The sequence below is a fragment of the Bombus affinis genome, unplaced genomic scaffold, assembly GCF_024516045.1.
Source record: "Bombus affinis isolate iyBomAffi1 unplaced genomic scaffold, iyBomAffi1.2 ctg00000422.1, whole genome shotgun sequence".
Lineage (NCBI taxonomy): Eukaryota > Metazoa > Arthropoda > Insecta > Hymenoptera > Apidae > Bombus > Bombus affinis.
This window is the reverse complement of record NW_026109084.1, coordinates 86,278-98,619: the sequence shown is the minus strand read 5'-3', so window position 1 is coordinate 98,619 and position 12,342 is coordinate 86,278. Positions and strand designations below refer to the sequence as shown.

General features: G+C 39.0%; 1 protein-coding gene and 1 long non-coding RNA gene across 2 annotated transcripts; both read left to right on the top strand.

The window, feature by feature from the left end:
* Positions 1 to 1,674: 1,674 nt before the first annotated feature.
* LOC126927999 (uncharacterized) lies at positions 1,675 to 8,049 on the top strand. Its single transcript, XR_007716138.1, has 3 exons — positions 1,675 to 1,872; positions 6,795 to 7,323; positions 7,979 to 8,049. It is a non-coding gene; the product is annotated as an uncharacterized LOC126927999 (long non-coding RNA).
* Positions 8,050 to 8,052: 3 nt separating this feature from the next.
* LOC126927998 (A disintegrin and metalloproteinase with thrombospondin motifs 3-like) lies at positions 8,053 to 11,828 on the top strand. The gene is made up of 4 exons (XM_050743951.1): positions 8,053 to 8,096; positions 8,565 to 8,657; positions 9,291 to 9,526; positions 11,266 to 11,828. The coding sequence occupies exons 2-4, from the start codon at positions 8,580 to 8,582 to the stop codon at positions 11,345 to 11,347; spliced, it is 396 nt and encodes a 131-aa protein (XP_050599908.1). The 5' UTR covers positions 8,053 to 8,096; positions 8,565 to 8,579; the 3' UTR covers positions 11,348 to 11,828.
* The last annotated feature ends 514 nt before the right edge of the window (positions 11,829 to 12,342 follow it).

Below are 12,342 nucleotides of genomic sequence, written 5' to 3'. Positions count from 1 at the left end.
TGTACAGTTTGCACATACACGGCAAAAATTTTACGAAATCCGTAATCGATATTAACCGACCGAATTAACCATGAACGAGCCGTATTCTCTGGAAATGATGCGAGATATTCTGGAAAATTGATATTCCCTTGACTAAAAATATGTTACGTTCACACTCACTCGTGTTCGTTCCAATGTGAAATGTCATACAGAGTGAAACAAGGAATTGTTGCAAATATTAATTTAATTTTAGTATCAAGAATCATTCTACGTACATGTAGAATTCTTTCTCATCTTTTCTTTTCAGTCTTCTTTTTTCTCTTTTCGCTCGATACTATCAAGTTCGTGGTTTAATGCCGCCCAAAATGAGCTCGTACTCGGACAAAATTAAAAGAAATACTATATTTTAGCGTACGAGTGTCTCTTGCGATCCGCTAGGACATGTCATATAACGAACATCGTGAAAGTTTAAAATCTGCAAATATTCCTTTCACGTTTGCTTCTTTCTCTTCAGGTAAAGCGATTTTCTTACACTACCAGCACCGAAGATTCAACGTCTAGTCCACAAACTTGGTCGGTGGAGAGAAAGTGTACTAACAAATGCGACTCCGGATGTATAGTGGTCGGTGAACGAACAAAACTCTCCGCTTGCACCACTTGCTGCGAGAAATCGTTTTGCAATATCGGTACCGGTGCTGCGAACGATCTGACGATAAGAGGGATCGATCTGTTTCTAGCTTTAGTATTACAAATTACATTAACAATTATCATGTATCCGTCCTGACATTGCAGACGAAGTAACACACGATCGTGAATCATTTTAGTCGCCGATGAGAATAATTGGTTCTATTAACGCGTTTATACGTACATTGTAACATACACTGTAATATTACACAACAACACGATACATAAGATTTATCGCATTACCAATGAAAATGCTGTTTTCATTTTATAAATGTGTACATGGAGTTTCATTCCTTATGTGTTTCATAATAATATTACGATGAATATTGATTAATAAATCAATAAAATTACGACGATATCGATAATACGAAGCTCAGAAATAAGAAAATAATAATGATGTTCTCGTTCTAATGATGTCGATAAATCAAAGAACAATTGATAATATAAAAAGGGGATGTTCTTAAGAATACGATGCTCATAATTATAATAATTACAAATACAATCAAATCTACGAGAATGAGATTTAAAACACTGCTAAGTTATTACTCGATCGTTCAACGAACCAATGTAATTTAAATTGTAAATTTTAGAAAAATTGATATAGCAATACACTACCAATAAATTGTATAAAGTAACAAACTTTTCTAAAAAAAAAAAAACTCATTAAAACTCTCGATATAATAATAAATACTTTTTATCGATTTCCATTTTTCCATTATCCTCTCCTTAATTCCCAAGGATGTCAATGAGAAACATATTAGGTTGTTCCAAAAGTCTCTGTCTGTTTTATAAGAAAATAATAGATGCACAACATTTTTTCTTTTATATTATTTTATTGAATTTTGTATGATCCGTTTTCTACTAATAGAACAAAATGGATCATAATGTAACACAAAAAATGATGTGCATCTGTCACTTCCTTATAAAACGAAAGAAACTTTTGAGAAAACCCAATAGAATGGGAATTTTCTCGTGGACACATAACATTAGAAAATTGTACACAACATTGTCGCCAAGGCCGCCACATCTCTATCTCCATCATCGGTCCATCGGATTTGAAGTATGCCGGTCGTGACAAGAGCAACGTTCAAGATGAAATCCTCGGCCCTTGTTAAATCGTCTCGGTCGGGGTCGAACAATGCGTTCGCCAGCATCCTCGTTTCTCGGTGATTGCACATAAAGCTGCCATTATTAGAACTTCAGTGGGCGGTAAGCGCTGGTGCTTTTTCCAGTCTCGCGTTCGCGCTTACTCTTACGCACAATTCGCCGCTGCACTCGCGTGCGTTTCCAGCCGCGTTCATCCCTCCATGTGGCTGCCAGTCGTAGCACGAAGCTCGTTCGTCGCGTTTACTCCACTTTTTTCATCGAAAAATTTTATCCGGAATATCACGTTCGACTCGACGACCGATTAATTATCGTATTTTACTTTTACCGATGGTGCATCATTTTCATGGAAAACGTTTAAATTTCCACGTGGTGCCACGTGGTGGAAAAAATGGCCACCGGTTGCTGCACGACGCTCCTTCGTCGCGTTTATTCCACCTCTTCGGCGAAACGTTCCATCCGGAACGTCGCGATCGACACGAGATCGAAATTAATTATATTCTACTTTCTCCGATGGTGGATCGTTCTTGCGCGAAAGAAAATTAAATTCATACGGCACGTGGTGAATAAATTGGCCACCAGTTGCTGCACGACGCTCCTTCGTCGCGTCTACTCCACTTTTTCGTCGAAACCTTCTGTCCGGGGGTATCGCGATCGACCCGAGATCCGATCGATCGTCTTATCCTTCCGTCCTTTTCGCGAAAGTCGTTCGAATTTCTGTGACGCGCGCGTGGAAAATACTGGCGCGAATCTTCGAGTTGGTGAGAATCTTTGGCTCGAATTTGATGATTCGTTCGTGTGGGAATCGCACGGCGAGGCGTGCGATTGTCGCGATCGCTCTTATCGCTCGCTCCACTTACGTTCCGCTTCGTTCTACCGACTACTAGTTTGCTGCATTCCCGGTTACTTTACTGGTGGTGAATCGTTAATCGACGCGAGTTACCGCCCACGAGTTGGTTACGATACGCAAGTACAGTGGAAAAAGGAGTTTAGCGAAACAGTTTCGTAAAGCTAAACGATTGGACGAATCGAAAGGAATTGGAAGTCGTTCTAAGAATTCTGTTCGAAGACAGCTTTGAGAAGGCGAACGGCGATTGAAAAAAGAAGAAATTGAAAGACGTCGAAGGAAATCGACGAACGTTCGAATTCAACGAGGCAGTTTCGAACGCCTAGAGACGATGATCGAAGGAAATTGAGAAAGATTCGTCTGTATTTTAAGATTCTGTATCAATTTGGTATAAATAGGTCGAGCAAATATTCACGGTTAATCTTTTCGATAAAGCACTACCTACAAAACCACTGCATTCTATGATTTCATTTCATCTCTGGTGTACCGTAGAATCGTTCCTTTCTCCATTATACGATCGATTAAACAACACCCTGTGTATTAAAACCAACGATTCACCTTCGTATTACTTCCGCGCGAGCTACGTGATAAAGCGCGAGACATTGAAAATGTTAGAACGCGAGAGTATCGTCGCATCCGCGTCTATATGACACGGCGTTTCGAAAGCGTTACGAACCGGCGAAATGAAATGAGAATATCGGGTCTGCGAATTAGCTGCTTTCATCGCGATAACTACGTCTGCGAGTGAACGAGCATGCCTGGCGAGTTCTGGGTAGCCAGAAAATCCTATTGAAATTTCGATCAAAGCGCGCGAGACATGACGCGATCGAAACTTCCCAGTTTTCTCCTCGCCACGTGGCTGCTCGGCACGATCGCTACTAAGTCGCGAATGAGCGACTTTCTGCAAAGCTTGCAGGAGTACGAGATCGTTTACCCTCGAGTGATCCCGAATGAGAGCGCGCGGAACAGAAGATCGACCCACGAAGACCGAGAAACTTGGCGCGAGTATCTCCACTAAGAGCCGGTGTTCCTCGAGATCAGCAACTGGACCTTAAGGACCATGGCCAACGATCGATTGATACTGTCGTCGAATTTCACCGTGAATTGGGTGCGTCAGGGTAAAACCAAGTCCGAGCGACGTAACGCCAAGGCGAACTGCGATCTTCGACAAGGCAGCTTGGAAGGAGACGCGAGTTCCTTCGTCGTCGTGACGATATGCGAAGAAGAAGTGTACGCCTTGATGTTGATCGGGCAGAGATCGTTCTTCGTTCAGCCGCTGACGAATGGCCAGCATGTGATGTTTCAGCCGAAAAACGAAAAGTGGTGGTCGATCAGGAATAATTCGAGCTTCGTGTCTGTGAATCCGGAAAATCCTGCAGGTGAGAAGGATCGTTATCGCGATGGCTTTTCATCTTTCGTTAGACGGTTGGATGTAGGTGATTGGTTGATCGATTTACCGACTTCCTTGCCAATTATGTTATAAGCTTCTTACTTTGCGATCCGCCGTTAATTGCTTCTTCTATTCTAAAATTGACTCTGATCGTGATACTGTAAGAACTGATAGCGTCGATATTATAATACCATACATAGAGTATGAGAGTAATCGTAGTACAAACGAATATATATATATATATATATATATATATATATATATATATTCGGTTTAATAAATTTAATTTAATAAATTTAAACCGTCAAACAGGGAGGGCTTAATCTGCAGGCAAAAAGGAGAAAAAGAAATAATCATTTACAAAGCGAACGACCATTAGCTAATTCCAATTTAAAAATATAGCTAAAGTCAAAGTCATTTTGAACAAATGTTTCCTGTACGCGTTACCGTTTGGCATGGACGAACGTCTCGGACGTTGATGTCCGTACATTTATATATATATATATATATGCAGTTCTGATAATCATTTTCAACTCGCACAGGGAAGAAACATCACTGAGGCTACCTCGAATTAAATTCGCGTATCAAGTAACAGGATAGATACGATTCATACGAAGCTTTGCGTCGTTATTCGAGGTAGGAAAAGCTTTAGCAGTGATATCGAGAAAAGCGAAACTACGAAATCATCGCTGTCGTCGAGACAGAAATTGCTGCGAATATCGCGGAAAGCAGAGCGACGGTAAAGAGTATTACAGGAAAAAGTTGTTCGGAATATTAGCCTTGGCAAACATATTTCAAAGCCGTTGAATATGGCGAGATTGTCCGCTTTGTAAATATTTACCGAAAAACATGTCGTACGAAGCTGGGCAATAAACGCGTTTTTCCACAGTTACAAACAAGTATCGTACGTATGAAACAAGTAACGACGAATTTTCCATTCCACGGCACGCGACAATTGACCGTATTATCAGCGTTTCGTCAGAGTTTCAAGAACTGCGCTTTCTTTTCTGTATTTATGGTTTCGCAACTGTAAAACGGAAGGTTTATTCTGGAGATGCGAGTTCGCGTGAACAACTAGCGCAACGAGTAAAAACACGCGGTTTTTGCAACTCGATCGAATTGTTAGCAACTGTGTGTACGAGATCGTATTACTCCCATCGTTGATCGATGTCAGGCTTCTATCCGAGCACGCGGACAACGTTCTCCAACGACCAATCAAACATACCAGATAATAATTTTTCATTGTATCATTATTGTAGCTATTAACGACACGGGCTTGTTGTCGCATGATGAAAAGCATGCAACTGCGCTGACACGATAATACAGCGAACTTTTGCACGCTGCGATGGAAAACGCGTCGTTACCTGTTTCGTACGAACGATACTCGTTTGTAATTCTGTAAAGAAACGTCCGTTGACGAACATTATATAAAGTTCTTCCTTCTTCTTCTTCTTGTCTGTAAATCAACTACTTACAATTTGACGGTTTAAATTTGGCACACCCCGTATATACAGGATGCAACGGAACAATGTCTGAAAGCGAGAACAACGCGAATCCTTGTGGAAAAATGAAGAAAAAGTATAGGATAAAACGTTCTCATTTTCGACTTGGAGAATCGAGTCTGAAAATTTATCAAGTATACTCGAACTGTATCTGAATATCGGTTCGAATAATAAATTTATTTAATTATATAATTAATTTATTACAAAGGAAATACAATCTGGATGTGAATGTTAAATGGAAACAAATTTTGCTAAGTTGAAAATCGATCGTATCGTAATTACCACGACTCGTTGTTTACAGATTAAAAATCTGTTTTACGAATACGAGGAGCTATATATCTACTATTATTAATCAATTTTTATGAAAAATTTCGTACGATGCGCGGATAAATTCTAATTTGATAAATTGTTGGAAACGTGGAAAATTGAATGCAATAAAATTACGTGGCACGGTTTACACGGTTGCAACTTTATGACCCACTCAGGTCAAGTAGCAATGAAATTTATTGCATATATCGGAAATTCAAGGCACGTAATTGGCAGTTTATAAACAAATTATTTGTTCTCTTAATTAAATTTCCCGCGTCGAAAGCTGTGAAACGTTTTTGTATCGAAATCGAAGAATCCAACATCGCGATCCTATGAATCGAAGAATGCGACGTAAATGTTCGAAGTATGGTTGAGAAACGATAGAAAATTCCAAGTGTTACGCTGTATTTCTCGTTCGATTTAAATCGAAATTTTAATGAGGAACAGCGCCGATTGATATTTAAAAGTGAAACGGTTAAGAGCAACGATACAGGTTTTGTTAAAAGCAATTGGTCTACTTACCTCGCTGTTTAAACGGGTTTGTTTGACGTTACTTTGATCAATTTCCATTGACACTTTTATAGATAGCATTCTTTTTTACGGATGGAAAGCCGTCTGATGGAAATTTGTCTGAAATGTCCGTCGTAAAATTGCATTTTCGCGGGCAACAGAAAACAATGGAATTTTGTACAAAAGCGCAATACTTTAATTAGCGCAAAATTCCATTTTCCCCGCTGGGAAATTGAATTTTCTATTAAAGCGTGATACGTTTAATCAGCGGTGGCGTAATTTCAACAAACTAACAACTGGAATATTGACTTGTCACAATTTTGTGACACCGTATATGTCGTTGATACGTTCCAGTCTGGTCGTATTTACAATTTCAGAAATTTTGCAACTATTTTTTCATTTTATCCGTAACGAGAATAGCGAAGATAAGACAGGCAAACGTGGTAAAACGTTGATAATTCGGTTACAGGGAAATCGAATAAATTTGAAGTTGAAGAAAGTAAGAGAAAGTCGAAACGAAGCAAACGCGATTCCTTAAGCCACGATGTTCAGGGATTTTATAATCTTTCCGGTGACGTCTTCGACGTGGAATACCCAGAAGCTGAGAAATTGATTCTGTACGATGAAAAAGACGATGTCTCCACAGAATACAACGATACAATAGTGGAAGAATTATCGATCGACGTAAATCCTGTTGAGAAATGCTCAGTTGGTATGACCGCTAGTTACTAAAAGGTTACTAGGGTTATGTTGGTACGACTCCTAACGACGCTCTTTTGCCATAGGAGTCGACCACGCCTTAATTGCTAAGACGCATTGGGAGAGTTTAGACGTTTGCTGTGTGATTTGGTGTTTTGTATAAGAGAGAAAATAAAAGGTGTGATAACCAATCCGAGTGGATCCGAGATTGATTATCAACCCCAACCTATATAAAATAACAAATCCCGAGGAAATTGGATACTTCTCTGGTCCTAAATGGCAAAGGAACAGATTATCAAGTAAGTCAAATATTTTTCCAAATGCCATTCTTGTACAATCGTTGCTTTTCTACTTACCACGTACAATATAGCGGTTAATAAATTAACGAATCATCGAATATTACTGAAAGAAAGAAATTGTACTGATATTCCAATCTATCGTGTACAAAAGTAATAATAACAGCATGTAATATAAGAATAGCTTATCTTCAGCCTTAAAAGGAACTCGGTTTACAATTATTCTCCCTATTGCGTTCCACTCTCGCTTGATCTTCTACACGTTCATCTATATTTCGCTGTTTTTAATTTATTTTATTATTCCCTGTCTATTACACATATGTATATTGTCCATTGCACGAATCTTTATCTATCTTGCCTAATTTAATGTAAAAAAATAGAAAAATAGAAAAATTTGCTGGAGGAATACGTTTACCAAAATTTGTCAAGAATTTTAAAGAAATTTGCAGGATGAAATTCACGGTGATACCGAATTGATATTTTTGAAATTATACTTTTGAAATAATTATTTATATCATAATAATTATTCCACGAATACTTGCTCGTAGATATTAATTTATGCTTTTAATAATCATGCGTTTAAGCTATCAAGTCGAGTCGAGTAGACTTTCTAATTTCGTGGAAGATAAGTCGATTTCTAAGATAAGTCATTTCATAGAGAAAAGACCAGCTGCTAAGGATTCGCCGCCACGATGGCTAGAGCTTGGAATAGCTGCTGATTACTCCGTTTTCATGGAATTCGAGTACAGCAATATATCTTGGCTCTTTTAAACATCGTAAGTAATACCAAACGAAATTCTGTTATTATACTTAGATATAGAATACCTCCTCCTACATATGTACGCAAGCAACCGGGAAACATAGGGCAGAGTTATGCGTATCTCTGTATTTTCAAGGTACGCTACTTGCTTTCAAACATCTCGATCGTATATTCGGACGGAAGCTCTGTATTTTCTGTTTACACTGTTCAAAGCTTGCACGTATCTTTTAAAAAGTTCAGCGAATAATTTATCCGTAATGGAATTTTGTAATCGATTAATTTCAGCCATTCGGTAATTGGTTTTCCAATGCTGTTGAGATTAATAACGTACATTTCCTAAGATAAATATAACGAATAAAATTAATTTTTTAGGAAAATTATATAAGATACGATGTATTTACGAGAGTTTTGAATAATAATTTATTTGTAAGGCTGTAATACTGTTTTAACGCCTGTTACATTTTCGTACGTATTTTAATCCTAGGTCAGTGCAATTTACATGGACCCATCGCTCGAATCCAACATGATTCTAGTGATCGTACGAATGATTTTATACGCGGAAAAACGAGACGTTATGGTAAGCGATTTCCATTAAATTAAATCATTTAACTAAAGTAGTAACTATCTGAGATACGCCTATGCGAGTGTCAATTATTTTATTTTCTACTTATCTGTACAGTGTATGGTATATAAATTATATAGGTCAAAATATCTGCGCATGACGTTTTAGATCGATAAAATGCAACGAGTTCCATTTTGTTAAATTGGACAACCGTGAACGATCCCTTGGAAACAAATTTCCAAACAAACAATTTTCACGGATCATTGACAAACCTCGCATTTATCGTGTATCCGAAATATCTGTATAATCGACTATTAAACCTTTTTCATCTCTTAGGAATCTTAATTTAATGTTATAGACCTATGATAATATCATTGATATACGACACTTGCGATTCCTTTTACTTTTCTTTTTCTGCTATTCTTCTCTGCTGTCGAATCAACATTTCAACATTTTTCAGGAAGATTAAAATACTAATAGCGTTACAAGTTACATTTGATTACAATCAACAACACGATTACTTGCACATATATTTATTATCATTGACGAATATTTATATATAGTATATAATGCATGATGTAATAATAAATATAATATATTCGTAATATTAGCTAGCTTTTATTAAGAAAATATTAAACGTTGTCGTAGGTCCGCCGTGGCGATGCCAGACGATCTCTCGAGAACGTGAACAAATGGAACAGAAAGATGCTGTCCTCGAAGGGCGTAAATCTCGATGTTGCTGTATGGTTGACGCGGTTAGATATAGGAGGTCCTTCCGGTTACGCACCTGTGTCAGGAGTATGCGATCCCGCGAGATCGTGCGCGTTAAATCGAGACGAAGGCTTGACCAGCGCCTTTATCATCGCTCACGAAGTAGCACACATGTGAGTGTCCCACATGTTGAGATATCGTTGGCAAACTGAAATATTTATAACTGGCCTGGGTATTTACGCAGAGACCGTGTGTTATTTATTTATGCAAACACGTACCTGTACGAGAATAATTTGAAAAATGAAATCTCCATAGGAGAACTTATTATCTTTACCGAATATCACAACGAGTACTGTACTTTGAATCTGCCATAGATTTTTGCGTATTATGTGCGTTCTTGCATTCCTCCTTTCACCTACGATGGCTCTTAAACAAGAAACGATATCGTAACGAGCAATACAACTTAGCTGAGCGTCCACTTTGGTTCCACTAGTGTTGTCCCATACGACTTTGTGTTTGACCTCGCTATTAGGGGACTTTTTACCCAACGTTTCCTTCACCGCCTTCACTACCTTCGATTTATCGAACTTGAGACTTAAACTGGCCGTTACTAAATCTTCCGGCTTCTTCGACATCGGTTGGTGTCTCTTCGTGAACCAATTCGACGGTGCCATAAAGGTCGAAATAGCGGCTTTCGAGGATCCGCTAAGCTTACTTTTAGCTCCGTGCAATGTCGACACGTCGAAGCTATTGGAACGGAAGCTCTTCGATCGTCTTCCTTTCTGTTCGGTCGTTTTTCCGGGCCAGTTTGATTTGCTATCGTCCCGGGAACTCGGCGCTTCCTCGCCGCATCGGTTGATTTCCGTCGCGGAAGACGCTAACGAGCTTAGGATCGATATCAGATCCGTATTAGAGCAGACAATGCCCGCAGCACCGGAAACGGATGCACTCGCGGCTCTTGGCAGTTCCGAGACGCGCTTTCGGAGAGAAGACGTCGGCGAAACCGACGGAGTAGGCATTTCAGAGAATCGTTGTTTCGGCTGTTGAGTGTAACGTTGAGCGGAACTGTTACCCTCCAGCGGCTGTATTTCGTACACTTGCTCCGTCGACGTCCTGTACATCCTTAAGCGCACCTGGCAAACGGATTGCTTTTATTCGAAAGACAGTTTCTTTTTTATCATAATTCGTGCGTTATGATACATGTTTCGATGATTGAGCCGTTAAGCGTGACAAAGCGATGGAATTGTTTTGCACAGAAATTCTGGTTACAAAATTATGTTAGGGATTCTAGGGCGTAATAACATCTTGGAACGCAAAGTTATCGATGTGTCGATGAAAGTTAAGCGAGCTTTATCGAAGCACACGTTCGAGTCTTTGGGCGATTGCTAGGAATACGCGTAATGTTCTTTTCTGTGAGCTGAAAAGTTGAACGACTATAAAAGGCGTTTGTAGAGGATTTCAAAGCGGAAGAAGAAGCGATACAAATGTTTAGAATCAGAAATTATCTGTTTATATAGAGATCTGTTTGATGCAAGATCTAAAATCAATCAAATCGGATTGTATGGATTGTGTATTTGACTGTGTTAATCCTTTGACGTCGATAGCAACGATGTATATAGCGAATGGCGGTTATCAGCCAAGATTATGAGTACGTAGGGAAGAACAGAACTGAACGCTTGCTGTTCCAATAATGACGATCCATAAAAGTCTGAACTCTAATAAAAAAAAACGCATGATAACGAATACAGCGCGTATTCTTTCGTATGTCTTCAATGAATATGTATAAGTTTCCTCGTAACAGAGTTGAAAAATGCCTGTAGCGTTCCAAGTTTGAACAACGTTTGTGTCGCGCGAAAATTGAACAATATCTGAACCGCTTGAACGTTAACAAGTATCTTTTTCTGTGTTCGAGGTGTGAATGCCGCGAGTGTCATGACCAACCTTTCACGTGCTCTTGGCGCGCCTTCTACTGGCAAAGATGGGACGCTACTTGAACTAACACGAGATGTTAGTTTTCCGAGAAGATCACGATATCTGTGCGGGTGAGGAAGTTCGGCAACTTGTACCGCTGTAATATAATTCCAAATTACCCTGCGGAGATACCTAGTTTACGACACGTCCCTGGCGATTGAGCGCGGGATGAAGCAAATTTCTATGTTATTGCTTAATAATTTATGATTCCAATTGAAAAATAAGCTTCTTCGCGACCATGCTATAAGCTTCACCGACGAAGACGTGCTTCCTTAGCGAGGCTCCTGACGAACAAGGAATGAAAACCATAGCGACTCGATTCGTCCGTAATTTTAACTGTTAATTCTCGCCTAATTAATAATTGTTCTAACTCCACCTAAAAAAGAAGAAAAAAAAGTAATTGATGAATCCACGTATGCGTACATTGTTATAAAGAACGATATGATGTGTAAATAATTATAAGTTACAAAGAATAAAATAATAAATAATACGATGAAAATTGTATACCTGGAGAGCAACGAATATTTGGTTCTTTCAAATCTTAACTTCGCACGATCGTATAGAAGTTCGTCAACTTTAAACTCGGTTCTTCTTAGTCTGCAAACTAGCGGAGATAGAGCGGCTAAAATTGTTGAGGTTATTCAGTATATAAAGAGAGAAAAACGCGTGGATAAAGTGTAAGATACAAAGTATATATTTGACTTAATAATGAAATACAGGAATACAATTTGAGCTGGTCCAGATCCGCACGCTAGCAGTGTTACTTTATGACTGAGAACCCCGAAGCCAACGTCGCCTGTCTACAGTTTATGGTCTGCCTCCCTGCTATTCTTTTGTCTATGTGCTGTCGATGGCTTCAGCGCTTGAGAAAGCTAAAAAGACCAAATGTGGAGTTTTCCTAGAAGTGGTGACCACTTCAACACCCTCCCTAAAACTCTACATCCCAACAAACAATTATATCTGAATATTTTCTAACTCTCGTCGTAAATATCTGAACCTTGATTTTGTCAATGTCTTC